General features: G+C 46.2%; 1 protein-coding gene across 5 annotated transcripts in view; it reads right to left on the bottom strand.

The window, feature by feature from the left end:
- Nucleotides 1-3720: 3720 nt before the first annotated feature.
- ciarta (circadian associated repressor of transcription a) overlaps nt 3721-16286 on the bottom strand; it is a 66832-nt gene continuing 54266 nt past the window's right edge. For 4 of the 5 annotated variants that reach the window (XM_078798112.1, XM_078798111.1, XM_078798113.1 and 1 more), the window contains 5 exons: nt 7411-7742; nt 7260-7335; nt 7055-7133; nt 6752-6935; nt 3721-5890 (listed from right to left, as the gene is read on the bottom strand). In XM_078798112.1, coding sequence (XP_078654238.1) covers nt 5312-5890; nt 6752-6935; nt 7055-7133; nt 7260-7335; nt 7411-7742 — 1250 coding nt within the window. In that variant the 3' untranslated portion in view covers nt 3721-5311. Of the gene's footprint in view, nt 5891-6751; nt 6936-7054; nt 7134-7259; nt 7336-7410; nt 7743-9079; nt 9471-16286 lie in introns of all 5 variants that reach the window. The other variant, XM_078798115.1, reaches the window with a different exon arrangement.

The following is a 16286-nucleotide window of genomic DNA, read 5'->3' as shown; positions in this document are numbered from 1 at the left end:
TGATTGGCATCCACGTACTGTCCGTACCCGGGCCGCACATGCACGCGCACATGCGCACATACCTCGCCGTTCTTCCCGATTGCGTGGGTTTCATTCTTTCATTATCCACGCACACTCAGGTGATGTAAGCGTTGTATCCCATTATTGTTACATAAGCGCGTGGCTTTTTGGCTCATTAAGAGCGTCTGATGGCGACTTTCATCACGCTGACCCACTTTCATATCAATGTATGTGACAGAGGCAATAAATCACCCCTCCACCCCCACCCCCACCCCCACGGGGGACCTCTCTGTCTTGAAATTCACCAGAGAACCGCAAACTCTGCGGATGCGGGCACGTGAGCGTGCCGTCTCCTTTACGGCCAACGCCGTTTTTACGACACCACGTGAATAATTGATCAGCTGTGGAAGGATGGCGTCATCCGCACCAGAAACGGATGAAGATGCTGTCGCCCCCCCCCCCCCCCACTTTGCCCCAGTTATCACTCTTTCTCAATGTCACCACGCGCACGTGTCGTCCTTGAACGTGGCGTCTTTACGCGGCAGGCCCGTGACCCCTGCCGGAGCCCCCCCACCACGCTGCTTTATTAATCAGCATGCAGCCACACCGCTTTTGGGACTGGTCGGGACATAAAACAGCCCCCCCCCCCAGGACTTGGTTGTGACTAAGACTTGTGTGCGCCCGTCATGTCGCTGTGCTATGCAAATGAGAGTACACCACACCTACAACAAAACCACACTACTTCATACACATGTATAACCCGCAAGGCATGCTGGGAAGCCAACTTATATTAGAGTGGCGCGGTTCCATTGTGCTGTTTTTCTTTTTAAGTGTTAAATTTAATGACCTTGAGCTGGTTTGTGTTAGGCCCCGCCCACACGGGAACGCTCCAAGGATTGTCCACACTGTTCCGGATCAGTAAATGGTCCAATAATCCAGACGGGGAGGGGTCCCGTTGACTCAGACGCCGTTAGCGTGGAGTCAGCCATGGCATGTCCCACATGATGGAGTGAAAATAAGTTCTCCTCCTGTTCCGTGTGGAAGTGGTACATGTTTGGCTCCCCCACTCCATCACAACCTCACTGGGGTTGTGTGGGTATGCTGGAGCCCATCCCAGCTGACATTGCTGGGGTAGGCCTAGTCACCAGCCAGTTGCACAAATAGACAACAACAATCATCCAAACCCGTGAAACTGATCTAACAGTTTTTGGACTGTGGAGGAAAGTTCCATGAGGATGCCCAAACAGAGATTCAAACCCTGATCTTCCCAATTTGATTCCCGATATGCTAACCACTAGGCCACTGGGCAGCCCATCTTCTGACTACAGTATCGTTGGAGGCTAACTTGTTAGCATGCTAATGTTGAAAGCCATGGCAGTGATCCCGTAGCCGCCGCAGTACAGTTCAACAATATCATGTCAACAAAGAATAATAGTGGCGTAAAGTTGACTATAGGGGTGTTATGTAATGTCTACAGGGCTCTAATAAACGTAAGGATTGTATTTAGGAAGTCATCAAAAGGTAAAGAAGTAGAGATCACTGACACTGAGCAAACAAAGACGCTTGAGGTTCGACTCTGTGGGGTTTTAGTATTGGTCGTCCATATTGTACTGAGCAGCCAGGACAGGGAGGTTGCTTTGGTTTTTTAAACCACTTTCCTCAATTTCCTCAATTTAGCCGTGGATCTGCGTTCCTACTCTCGCCTCATGAGCTTTGGGTCGTGACCCAAGGGGCAAGATGGCGGGTCCAAGCGACGGGAACGGGTGTCTGGCCTCCCCCCTTTAAAGAGAAGCTGAGAAACTCTGAGAAGAAGCGCTGCTCTTCTGCATTGACAGGAACCCGGTGAGGTGGCTCTGGTGAGGACGTCTCCCGGCCCCCTGGGGAGGCGTTCAGGGCACGTGGGACCGGGAGGACGCCTCGGGAAGACCCACCTCTCCACTGGCCTGGGAACGCCTCAGGGGGAGCGAGATGAGGTTTGTGGGTTGGGAGGTCCATATTTTGGACTTTTGATGTTTGTCTTTCCGATTTGGGGGGTTGTGGCACACCGGGGGAGGGGCTCTGGCCTGCGGGACGCCGTCCCTTGAATCATGAACTTGCTAATTCCAATAAAGGGATGCGGGATGACAATTCCAAGCTACACAGGCCGGGATGAGAGCGCCACTAAGTTGATTATCCTAAATCCCAAATCCAAGGTGTGCCTGTCGGCATGGCGGGATTTCAGCATGAAGGTGAAGGCCAGCCGCTCTGAAGCATCCGTGTTCTCCATCGTGCCCCCCCCCCCCCCAAAAAAAAGTCAAGTGCAACCTCCCCCTCCTCTACTTCAGCCTCCAGACAAGAAAGGGAGGGGGGCAGCATCATCCAGAGAGGGAGGGAGGGAGGGAGGTGGAGGGCAAGGGCTTCTCTGCTAAAAACTGCATGGATACAAGGGGGGGTCGAGGGGCGGGTCTCTCTGCGCTAGCAAAACACACACTCGGTGTGTCTGTCAGCGAGTGGCCCATCACGTCAGCCATTTAGGACTTTCTGTGTCTTTATATAAGTGTGTGGGGGCAAGGGGCGGGGGGCATCATGACCTCATCCAGTCTGAGCCAGGAGAAGGCAAACCACACCCTCCTAAAATCGTGCCCCCCCCCCTTGACGCCCATTGGCAACGTCAACATGCCATGCCAGAGGGGAGAGAAAATGGTGGCTGTTATTTCATCATCCTCAACACCCCCAACTGCCCCCATCTCTTCGCCCCCCGTCTTTTTTTTTGTCCTGTAAAATTACAATTTTCTCAAAATCTCAGATTATTTTACAATTTTAAATATTTTTCCAACTTTATTCTCATTTCAATTTATTTTTTCATAATCTGAGGCTGTGAGATTAGTCATAAATATTTTGTCGGAAAAGATGTTCCGAATTTATTGTCGACATTTCAGATTATTGTTTTAATAATCTGAGATTTCGGAATTAGTCGTAATTGTTGGCGAAAATGACTTTCCGACTTTATTCCTGATTTCTCAGATTATTTTCAAAATAATATGAGATTCCAAGATTATTGTCCAACAGCATCATAAATCTAGTCATAAAATCATAAAGTAAATTTATTCTCAATATCTAAAGTTATTGATAAAGTTGAAAATTTACAAGAATAAAATAGTAAATTTTCAACTTTTTTTTCCTGTAGTTGTAAAATTACGTTTTTCTTGAAATCTAAGATTATGATTGTACGATTAAAAATCTTATTCCAACTTTATTGGAATAAGGGGCTACTTGTGACTTTTGGCCTCGAGCAAAGTTAAAATGATGACCTGTCCAATTTATTTGAAATAAAGTCCAATAGGGAATTTGGGAATAACGGAAATGTCAAACTTTCTTCTGGTAAATTGACGACTTTATTCTGGAAATCTGGGATTGGGTGCTAAGAGAACGTCGTCGTGTTTGTCCTCCGTTTCAGCAGCTGGTAGGAGGATCAAACACCGCACCCCCCCACTTCAGATTAGCGAGGCTGAAGTCTCGCACCCTGTCAACCACACCCCCCCCCCACCTACACTCACGCACACTTCAAAATGTGCATCCTCTAAATCTGCACCCCCGTGGAGCCACACATCTGTTTCCTATGAGCTGCTGCTTTACAATCCGCACAAAAATAAAACAAAACATATTTTTTTAAATGCACAAAAAAATCCAATGAAACAATTCACATTTAAAAAATGTCATTTATTTTTTTTAAGAAAATCCTTTTTTTGGATGATTATTGAAAAAAGTCTCCAGAAGAGTTAACAAGTGAAGAGTGTAGTGTAAGAAAACAAAGATACTTAGTAAGACTGAAGGAGATGAAGGAGCGGGGAGGGGGGGGGGGGTCAAGCAAGGGCAAAGGCAAGGGTGGTTGGGGGAGGGGGTAGAGTTTTAACAGTAGTAGAAGAAGAAGAAGGCAGGCTACGACAAAAAGCCCAAATCCTTCCAAGAAGGTAGAAAGTAGAAAAGAAGGAATATGTGCAGTTGGTGAGACCATGGCTGTAGAAAAGAAGGGGGGGGGGCGGAGTGGGGGTGGACCCCCACCACACGCCCACCCTCACACACACACACACACACACACACACACACTCTGGTGCGCCCATTCACCTCAGTCCAGTACAATCAAAGAAAAGTCAAATGAAATGAAAGAAAGAGGAAAATTCAATAAAACTAAAAAGAAAACAATGACTTTTTAATCAACACTGTCGTTTCCAAGGACAACAAATATACGTTGCATAATAAACGAAAAACCTCATGGAAAATAAAATGTTGAAAAACGTGTAATAAAAGTGGTCGCATGGCTCTGTGGTGCTTTTCCTGCCCCCCGCCCCCCTCCCGAAAAGTACGTAGCGTATGACCCACCCCCACCCTTTGAAAAATAGTCTGGTATAAATATGTACAAGAGCTTTTGCATGAAGTTGTCATCATTATTCCGTGCCCCCCCCCCCATGTTGAACGGAGGCGGGCGTTACAAATGCAGAATAGCAGCAGCGAGAGGATGGCGGTGCAAACATCTCCTCCCCAATGTTTCCTTTCAAGTTTTTTTTTTGTCAGCGCACCAGCCTCGAGTGCAGCTCCGCACGGTCCCCGGATTGGGGGCGGGACCGAGTGGAGAAAGAGCGGGCTAGCGGATGTTGGGTGAGAGCTGGAAATGATGCTTATTAATATGAATGATTAATGACTACTGATGATTGGTCAATGCCAGCAAACAATCAAAACGCAGCAAAAATGCTCAGAAAGCACCAAACATAAAACATCCTATTTGGTAAAAGGCACAGTAGTCCAACATTTCCTTGACATTTTTACCCTCCAAATGATAAAAAACACAATGTCACTAATAATCCTAATCAGATTCATCATCATAATAATAATAATAATAATAATAATAATAATGTATCAAAAAGAAGGTTGATGGCCTCACTGGGTGTGTGACGATATTCAGCTGCCCAATAAATAAATACAAAGAATAAATAAATGCAGTGTCAGATCAACGTACGAATAAATTAACTGCGGGGGTCTTCACAAGCGGCGCGGCGTCGCCCCCCCCCCCTCCCCCGCCAGCCGAGCTCTTCTCGGCTTACATTCGTGAGTTGATGACATCGTTTTTCTTTTTTTTCTTTCTCTAAAACGCACCAGTCCTGTACTGTACACCCCGCCCCCCCATCATCATCATTATCATGGTCAGTCAGTTACTTCCTGTCATGACAGGAAGTGGTCCGTGATTGCTTCCACGTGACAAATGAGCTACAAGAGTTTCTTGTTTTCTCGCTCCTTTTTTGTTTTTTTAAAGATTTTTCTCGTCTTCTCGCCCGTCTTAACTCTCGCCGCACGAAGCAGCGGGGGCGGGGCGGCCCGCCCGGGTCAAAGGCTTCACGTCGGTGTGGCTGGACTGGCTTTGAGCTTGACAGGAAGTTGTCTCGCCCTGCTGCTCGGCGGCAGGCTGGCTTTGGCACCGGGTGGCTTTCTTGAGATTCTTGGTGTGCTTGGAGGGCGTGGTGGAGGAGACGGAGCTGTCCTGGGTGGCCGGGCTGCCTCGGCGGCAGGCCGGGCCCAGCTGGTCTTCGCTGCAAGCCGCCGGCGTTGTTGTCGTCGTCCCGTCACGTGACGGACAGGTCTTGCGAGGGGACAGGATGGGGGCGACGTGCATCCACGTGAGGCTGGGCTCGGACCCGTGACCCGCCTTCAAGTCGCCGTCGCCCTTTCCCTTTGCGTCTCCGCTCACGTCGGGCGAAGCCAGTGATGGAGGAGGAGGGCGGCTGCCTTCTTCCTCTTCCTCATCAGCACCCCCCCGCTGCTTTGTGGTCTTGTTCTCTTCTGGACTGAGGCGAGGACACTTGGGGAGCCCCGGAGACGGCGTTGGGGAGTCGGTCCCCGTCCAGCTGAGTCTGCGTTTCTGCAATGCCAATAGCTAGGAGTCAAGGGCTAGCAAAAGCATCTGATGGCTTTGCTTTGCTGAATCCAAACATCCACCTTCACGGCCCTTTTCTTGACATTTTTCACATCAACATTTGCAATAAAAGATGTCAAAACTGGATTGGACCCTGGCCTTCTCTTCGATATGCCTCACACGCTTACGAAGCACGGTTCAGCCACAGAACCCTCGATTAGAACCTGCGTGCATTCTCTCACCTTCCTTGTTAGCATCCATTAATTAGCCAGCTAAAGAACGTCGCCCGTCGATGATGTCATCAGTGGTTGACACAAAACACGTTTTTATAGTTTGCCATGCATGCTACAATTCATAGACATGATGAACGGAAGGAATACACCAACATTGAAGGCTACTTTTACCTTCACTAAAGACTCCATGTGGCAGCGAGATCAACCACTTCCTGCTTTCAGTCCCGTTAAAAGTCTTCAGTGAAGGTAAAAGTTAGCTTAAAAGTTCATGTATCCCTTTCATCGTTATGCCACTTGTTTTCTCAAAATAGAATAGTAAAACTATAGGAAGGAGTTTATTAATTAGCATTATTTCTTATGGGAAAAATGGATTTGGTTAGCAGCCGTATTGGTTAGAGTCGGACCGTCTGGAAGGAATGGATGACACTAACCAAGGTTTTTAGATTTTACCTGCATTATCACAAATTTAAAAATGCTTACCGACTTCTACGGTACTGCCAGCATTTATTCTCGTCTTTATGATTATTATTATTATGATTATTGTACGACAAGAAGTCTCCATCTGCGCCGCGACCCGAGGATGCTGATGCAAAGACAACGGAGCCGTGACGTCGATGAGCGAGCGCGTCCTCACCTTGACGGGAATGTGCAACTGATCCCGGTGCTTGTGCGGCGGCATTGTGCCCGGCGCGTCTTGGAGGGAGCGGGCGGGGGATGAGGCCACGCTGGAGGCGGCCGACACCGGCTGACCGGCGATGTGAGGAAACCAAAGCTTCAGCATCATCTCCACTTGGAGGAGAGTGTTGAGGTACTTCTCCCTGTGAGAAGACGGGAGGAAGAATTCCGTGAGGACGAGGAAACATCCGGCATCCTTCATGAGGCATCCTTCATTTAACAAGCGCTCTAAGCGGGTTGGGGGGCGGTGGGGACATCTTACCCGCAGTTTGGTCTCTGTAAAACACCCACGATCCTCTGGATCCGATCCATGGCGACGCTCTGCTGGAAACTACTCAGGCCTGCCAATCATAATCCTGCAGTTAGCGCTACGGCACACAAGACTTGAAGTTTCTCACACAGAAGAGCCGCTGCAGCCACCACCACCCACAGGGGGCGCCACATAGCAATGATGTAAGGAGGCTTACCACGGTCAAATCGGCCCTTCTTTAGTCCATTCAGCAGCTCCATGAGAGGTCTGACGAAACCCTGCAACTCAGCACACTGTGACAGGAAGTGAGAGGAAGACAGATTACGACAAGGTCTGGCTTGGAAGGAGGAAGTTCTCCGTTACCTCACCTTCTGAGCAAACAGGATATCGCCCTGCGATTTGGGAACCTGACCCGCGGGACGAGCATCGCGGGGCGCCTTGCTCCCCCGCATCCCGTACGGCGCCGCCTCGTCTTCTTCCTCCTTGTCGGTGAAACCGTCGCACGCCCACTGGGACCCGGGGCTCTCCGACGCCCGGCCGGCGTGTGCGGACGAGCCGCCCACTCCGTCCAGGATGGCTGAGGAGGAGCTGTCCGTCAGGAAGACGTCGGCGTCCTCGGAGTCGCTCAACAGGAGGCTGTCGCTGGAGCTCAGGGAGTCGAAGGAGGGTTGGGAGGAAGTGCTGCCCTGGGACTGCATCTCTGTTTGGGGAAGGAAGCGGCACACAGGCAGAATGGTGAAAACCACACAGCACAAAACGGCGGCTGCACGAGTGTCCTACTTTAACGTGGTAGCCAGTCGGCGCACAACGGTTAGCGCGTGTCTGGCTCCCATTGAGGAGAAGGAAGAGTGTAAAAACGAGGGGGATGGGAGCTCGTGGTGGAGTAGTAGTGTAGTGGAATCAGAATAGGCCGTCTCTTTCACTGCCTCCAGTGCTCTGCTAGAGCCCCGCCCCTCTCGGTCGCTGGCTGCCTGGCGCTCCATCCTACCCCCCCACCCAACACCACTACCACCGCCTGCCGACGACCCCCCCCCTCTCACAGACACAGCTCTCTTTCCTCTCTGTATGCCTCTCATCCCCCTTCAGCTCATCCTCGGAGCCTTCCTGTCCTCCCCCTTCGCATTTTAAATTCTAGTACTTTCTCCCCCCACCTCTCGGTTTAAACCCTACGCCCTGGGGGAGGTCACAGGAATACCGACTTGTACTCACTCCCCCTGATTAAGCTCGGAAGAAAGTCAAAGAGCAGGCAGGAAGAAACGGCAGTTAGTAACGGTTAGCGTGTCAGACTCGGACTCCATGGATATCGGGGTTGGGGTTTGCGTCCAAAACACGCAGTCCCAAAACATGCGTGACTGATCTGGACTTCCAAACCGCCCATAGGTTGGTGCCTTGTGATGAACTGGTGACCAGACCCCACCTCTCTTTCCGTATAGTCAGCTCCCCCATGACCCGAATCAGGACAAGCCCGATAGTGGATGGAGGGAGGGATGGATTGATAGATGGACGGACGGACTTCCCTAATTGCAGGGCTGTTCAAACTTTTTCCATCACACAGAAAAAAATAGTGGATGCAGGATTTGCATCTTGATATATTTAATATTGTGCATTTAATTTGTACATGACAAAAACATACAACCACACATCTAATGATGTGTGATTTAATTGTATATTTAGGACACACACAAGGGCCAAAAAACCCAGCTGTGTGCCGAAAATGCTCCCGGGGCCACACCTTGGACACCCTGCCTTATGTTTGTTAATGCATCATTAAAGCTTACTCGACAATTTGTCATCCGTGTACAAGGCAGGTGATGGAGTCAGTCAACACCGCACGTCACTATCATACCCCAAAATAATATACTTTGTACCATAATTTACCCCCACTGGGACGTCAAAGAAAGAAACCTATGAAAAAGTACAAGCGAGAGAATATACGGTATAAATACACAGTCAAGCTAACACAAAAAATGTTAGCATAAACAGGATGTGGCTAGCTTACCAACTTCCACAAGATACCATAAAAACAACGTGACTCACCCGCTATTTGTGATGAAAAACAGCACCGGCCAGAAAAGTGTGCTTCTATCTCCAAACTCAGTGAGGACCCCGCCTTGTAAGCTTCGACACGCACTTACTCCATGGAGTACGTACACCCAATTCGCCGTGGCCGTGGGTCGCCGTGTGTCTTTGCTAGCTCTTTCTCTCTCGCCACTATACGAGCGTCAACATGTGCCGGGATCCACGTGCCCACGTCATCCCCGCAGCCCGTTGGTCGGCAGTGGGCGGGCGGCGCGCGCCCATTGGTCGGGACGGGCAGCCAGTGATTGGCTTACTGGGCGCTGATTGGACGGCGGCGATAGAGCTTCAAGCCCCGCCTACTCATGTGTTGCCAGTGTGCTGTGCAGGCTTGTGGGCTGCTCGCTGGTTACTACAGAGAGAGAGAGAGAGAGAGAGAGGGAGAGAGAGAGAGAGGGCGGGTGTAAACACACGCATGCAGCGTGAGTGGATGCTGTGTGTGTGCGTGCGTGTGTACGTGTTGTGTGTGTGTGTGTGTGTGTGTATATGTGTGCAACCCCCCTCTCCAAAGACACCTCACCAATCTACATCACACACTAAGATGCAATAAGAGAGCCTTATGCAACATGACTGAATAGATTGAAAATAACCCAACATTATTAAGTATTTGTTTTTTCATACCCCATACATGCAACCCATATTTTTCAGGAACCGTTTTTCAAAAAATATTGGAAGACAAATATATATATATATATATATATATATAGACAGTTACTATGGTAACCATTATGTCATTGTATGGTCATATCACCTCGTACTTCGGTACGGTGTACATTATTTAAAAAACAAAACAAAAACAAACCTTAAACTGTATTATGGAAAGCAGGAAGTGAACAAATGTAACAGTTAGTGATTGTAAAAGTACCAGATGGAGGGGTAGGATTTAATAAGCTTTGCTTCTTCCTACTCCTTTTGGACATGAAGTGTTATATACGTTATATCTCTATATCGATGTTTACTATGGTACCCATTATGTCATTGTAAGGTCATACCACCTCGTACTTCGGCACGTGACAAAAAATGTAAAAAATATTTTTTAAATTAAATTTTTTTTAATGAAAAAAAATAATAAAATAAAATGTTTTTTTTAAATAAAAAAACAACTTAAAGGATATTAGGAAAGCAGGAAGTGAACAAATGTATCAGCTAGTGATTGTAAAAGTACCAGCTGCAGGGGTAGGATTATCAGAAAATAACGCCTTCTCTGATGGCGATTCGGTTTCCGATGCCCATTTTTGGTTGAATTTAGCCTGGCTTTATCTACGCCGTCCAGGCTACAATATTGCGTGGAACAAAGCTTCCTACACGTATACGTACAGCTGACTCGCTGTCTGTGCATTTTGTTACTGAGTGCGACTGCAATAAAACCCGCCATGGGGCCAAAGAAAGTTGCAATTTCTTAAAAGGTGAGACTTTGTGTCATGGGACAACTTGGTATGGCTAACGTAAGGACATGATTGGGCTGCTGACTCAAGTCAAAATGTTGTCCGGTCGATGAAAAGTCATTCAGATGAAAAATCCAACCATTTATGTCAGGACGCTTTGCAGGAGTGTTAAACAAAGGAAGAACTGTGGGAGGGGGCATCAGGAAAGGAACTGCTACTGACCTTCAGAGCTTTTGCATCGGACCAAAGGTCCTTTCTTCTTTCACCCCCCCCCCCCTTTCTGCAACTCACAAAATACACCCATATGGAGAAATGGAAGAAATTGGTGTCATTCTCCTTATGTTAACAACCGCTCATGTCGACGGGACTCAGCCTATTTGACGGATGTCGATTTAAATGCGTTTATTTACTCGGGTTTCCCAAAAAAAAGACAAAATATTCTTGCCAAGAGCTCTGTTGCCTGTTGCCGACCGGTCTTTTTCAGGTTTAAATTTGTATGAACAAGGTTCTTTTTTCACAAATTTGACCCTGACCCATATTTTTACTTGACATAAATTACAAATAAAATCTAAATACAGCAACATTAACTCCAAAAAACCCATTGCAACAATCCTTTTCAACCAGTTTTGCTCAAATTTCCCGGCCACGTGCTTGTCAGTCGCCTAAAGGTGTGTACCAAATTCCACAGTCACTTGGCTAAACACACTAAAGTTACAGTGGGGCTTTTGCAGATTTTTGGTTTAAAAAAAAACTGTCCTCAGGGACTAAAAATGGAAATTAGCTGGCTAAAATCCTGCATATTTACATTTTAAAAAATGCATTTATAAATGTTAAATATGTTAATAGAAATGTTTTAAAACTATGACTTGTATGTATATTTTTATAAATATAATACTTCATAATAAAATAATATTTCATCATTTTGTAAGGGCCGCTTCATGAGTATAGTATTGTATTAATAAGCCTAATTTCCATTGAAAATGAAAGTATTTACTGAAGATTAAGGCCAAGTCACTGCTGTATATGACTTCCAATGAGACTAACGCTAAGCCTAGCATAATTATTTCCTTCCTCACACCAACAATTGCGCATGTGCATAAATCACGGTGTAATTTCCCGGCCAGTCATGTTGACCAGTAACGTCGATAACCGTGAGTGACATTGATTGCGGTATAATGTATAATAAGTCATGATTCATGGTGGTGTTGCAGTCCTCCAGGATACTACGGTGTGAACTCAATGACCCCCTCCCCCTCCGCTTGCAACATGCATGTCAGACCACACACGCTCACTTCGCAACCTGTCACGCACTTGTCGTACGTATCGACACTTCCTCCCCTGGCAGGATGGGCTCTAATTGTACATCTGCCATTGTGGGGCTTAACGTGTAGCTTTTTCGAGAAGGCAGGGCTGGAGAATGTGGAGCGGTGAAACGGGGTTGCCCATCCCCCTACTCACAACATATATATATCTACACACACACACATGCACACATGCACACAACATACACATGAACTCACTGACCCTTCTTAAAGCACACATACATGTCCTTGTGTGATTGGCAATAGCCGCCTTTACGCACGGTGAGCGCGGTCACGCACAGATGACAACCAGGTGAGCAAACAACCTGTTCAATTATCAACACGCAATCCCTGGTCAACCTTTGGTAATAGTAAACCTTGTTTGTGTATGTTACACAGAGCAGGTCACGGGAAAGAAAGCTTCCCATCCCCCTATGGCATTCCTCTGCAGCACATGAACCCAATGAACCTGCGTAGAGTTCATGGATTCTGAAGACCACCCCCCAGCATTTCCATCTCTCCGGCTCCCTTCCCCCTCGCCATCCCATCCCCCACCTGGTTCCTGCACGCGTGGGTGTTTGTCCTCCATCGATATTGTGGTTTGTGCTCGCATGGGCTTGGCCTGTTAAGCCAAAGCCCGTGGTTCTGGCTTTTCTACATCACGTATCGTGACTTAACATGGGCTCCTTCATGATGAGCCGCTGTAGTCCACTTCAGGGTGTCGACACCCTGAAGTGGACCCGCTGACGTCCTCAGCCAAAACACTTTGGAGATGGGAGAATAGGATATTCATGATGGCACTAACAGTTACGCTAACTGGTGATCATGTTTATGCCAAAGATGACATGCTACTGACACATATGAACATGCGACCTTGGTTAGCGTCATTCATTTGTTCCGGAGGGGCTGACTCAAACCGCAACAGACCCAAACAGAATCAATTTTCCCATAAGAAATGATGTAAATCCAATCAATATGTTCCGGAAAGTCAAGAATGCTTTTTATACTTTATAATAATTTGACTGATGCATATAAATGATTAATGACAGGGATAAATAAACATTAAAGTTTTAATGTGGCACTCACCACCTTCCTGTTTTGCCATGAGTTATTCAAAAGTGAGAAACATGATTGAATTCAAGAAATAACTCATGACAAAACAGGAAGGTGGTGTCCGGGCCGTGTTTCACTGCCACGCCGTGTCTTTGACTCGAAATATTCCAAGTGAATTAACACATTTGAGGCTCTTGTTCTGCAATATTAATAATTACAATAATTACATGGTGGACGTTTGGGCACGTTCAGGGGGGCGTGACTATCAGGCCTGTAGATGGCGCCCATATGTCACGTAATGACTCCATGAGGATTTGGTGAGCGCCGAGCGTTAGTAAATACAGTGGATTATTTTTCTGTCCCGCTCGGTGGCGCCCCCTGGGAAGCCGCCCTGGGCAGTTGCACATACGTCCCATCGCTAGAAGCGCTACTGTCTTCAATGAAGGTGCAAATATAAGAGATGTCACATTTCGAGCCGTTTCAAGCCATTAAAAAAGGCGGCAAGTTGGCAGACGTGAGGTGTTAGCATTGCTAGCATGCTAACTTTAATATAGTAGAATTTTCTTTTGGTAGGTTCGCCATAAAATGTGTAAAATGGCCGCTGCTTTTGGATTTTGCGTTCATTAGTGGTGACTGACTATACATTTTATACTTACACTGCATTTCATAAGCGTGTGAGACATATTTACAGCTTCGACTTGGGTTGCGTCACGTGTGAACAATGACAATCGAAGAGAGAAAGAGTTGTGTCGTAAATAGGCATTTCTCCGAGTGTATCAGTTACACATTTTTTTGTGATTTGCCGGCAGTCGTGGAATGTCATCCATTGTGTTGTGTTCAACTTTGCGGCTTCCACAGCAGTTGACATGGCGCCAAAGCCAGCCGGCCATGAGGCATTCAGGTACAGTGAAAGCATGCAGAAACCCGATCGGGGCCAATTGGAAAGGACAGAAGGCCTGAAGACGGACTAAACTGTTTGAGCGACTCTGGTTGCACGGTATCGGATCACGTTGCACCTGCAAACCGCGACAGGACAGGGGAACAATAGCACTGCATCACACTTCCTGTTTGTCTTCAGAAACACCCAATCGGCTGATTGCTTACACACAAGTTATTAACATTGTAGTACAAATGAAGACACATGTATTTGCTTTCATTTTTTTAAACCACAAAACGTGAAGAATTCCCAAATGGGAAGCTGCAAATATTGATTTAAGTGACGGGTGTTTGGATATTCGGAAAGCAGCCGTTAGATAACAGACTGATTCGAAGCGCTGCGTGACTTTGATGGGTGTGTGAGCGCCGCTGCCGTAACCACCGTCAGCCAAACATTGCAATACGGCATCCTAAATATCATTATTATGCTTTTTATTATACTTCTGTATTGCCTTATTGTAATAAAAAAAATATTCGGGGTGGAAACGAGTGTTGAGCAATGTAAACACAAAGAGCTTCACATGTTGGTGGGACGCTGCCTGGCTGGATTTTATGAATGAAACCCAAGAACACGCCTCCAGAAAAGAGCTGGCCAATCGGGTGTCGATGTGCTCTGTCCACGCCCATTGACTGTGAGCCGAGCGACCAATGAGAGGCCTGCAGGAGTTATCGCTGTTGCATAATTTGGCTGAGGAGCAGCACGTTTCAGCGAGCAGACAGTCACCACACACACACACACACACACTCACACACACACACACAGCGCAGGAGGCGTGACGAAAAGACACGTGATCACAACCTTTTTATATCAACAGTATGAAATTGCCTGTTATATAAAAATACGTTAGCCAAGCAGTACTGCCACCGAGTCACAGCGCCGTAAAAAGGCCGGATTGATCAGTTTAAAACGTGCCTTCGGGGGTATGTTGTGTTTTTTTATTCCCGGTGCGGACCAGCTCGCAGGCCGGTGTCACGTGCAGAGGGCTCCCCCTTGTGGTGCACATCCGCAAGGCCAGTCGGTGGCCTTGCATGCGTGCTTGCATCACTTTATATAACTGTTTACAAAGTGTTCGACACACGGCACAACCATGCACAACGTCTTCAAAGGAGCACATGCACATATATAATATATTCGTATATTTATATAATTTAGCTTCTATAAGGCCCAGAGGTGTTTGGATAATCAAACAAGTGTGATTCAGCATGTGACTCAAGTGTGGACTTTCAGCTTTTTAATTGAAGAGATTTGACAAAAATATGGCATTTAGCATTTAGGAATTAGCATTGAGTGTCCATACTGTCTTGTAAATAAAACCATCATTTAAATACAGGAATAAAATATGTATATCATATATTCTTTAAAAATATAAAAAAAAATATTGCATGCTAACTTTATTTCTTCTATACTTCTTCGGGACATTTAGCTTTCCCAGCACATCTTGCTAGGTGTTAGCATGTTAATTTTTGCTATTTTCATGGGTAGACTCGTATATGAACACTTATTACTATCATGCTAACATGCTAATGTTTTTATCTTAGCAATGGTTACATTGTATGCCAACTTTAACATACTAGCATTTTAATGGGTAGACACATACTGTATATAAACACTTACCACTATGATGCTAGTTGCTAGCATGCTAACATTAACATCTTAGCAATGCTAGCATGCCAACTTTAACGTTCTAGCATTTTTTTTGCTATTTTAATGGGTAGACACATACTATATATAAACACTTACCACTATGATGCTAGTTGTTAGCATGCTAATGTTAACATCTTAGCAATGCTAGCATGCCAACTTTAACATTCTAGCATTTTTTGCTATTTTCATGGATAGACACATATATAAACACTTGCCACTATCATGCTAGGTGTTAGCATGCTAATGTTCACAGCGATGCTAGCATGCCAATTTTAACATACTATGGCCCATAGTTCCCACATTGATATCCTTTTACATCAAATTTGATATGATTATTGTTGGCGTTGCACATCCAATCCTTTACCACAAATAGATTTCCCCTACTTATTATAGATAAACATATTTCTATCTGTGATTAAATGTGATTAATTCCGACACATAAAATATATAACACTTACCACTATCATGCTGGGTGTCATGCTAACATTAGAATGTTAACATTGTTAGCATGCTAATATTAGCTTAGCAGCCTTTTTTGCTATTTTCATGGGTAAACAAGGAAACTTTAAAAAAAATTCTATCCTCACTAGGGTCACATGGGTATGCTAGAGCCTATCCCAGGTGACGAGAGGCGGGGTACACCCTGGACTGGAAGGTACGCAAAAATGAAATGTACTATTTTCTTTTCGTAAGTTGTCAACTTTATTCTTGTAAAGTTATAACCATGTTAGCTAAGCTAAGTGGGGTTATATTTTTCTTTATTTTTTAGAGCTGCTGCACTTTTGATGTCATATACGTTGTAATATAAAGTAATATCGGTATACCTGATATACCTGATTGACTTTGTA

This window comes from Doryrhamphus excisus, linkage group LG17, assembly GCF_037039965.1.
Source record: "Doryrhamphus excisus strain RoL-2023G ecotype Guam linkage group LG17, RoL_Dexc_Guam_v1.1, whole genome shotgun sequence".
Classification (NCBI taxonomy): Eukaryota; Metazoa; Chordata; class Actinopteri; order Syngnathiformes; family Syngnathidae; genus Doryrhamphus; species Doryrhamphus excisus.
This window is presented reverse-complemented; position numbering and strand designations above follow the sequence as displayed.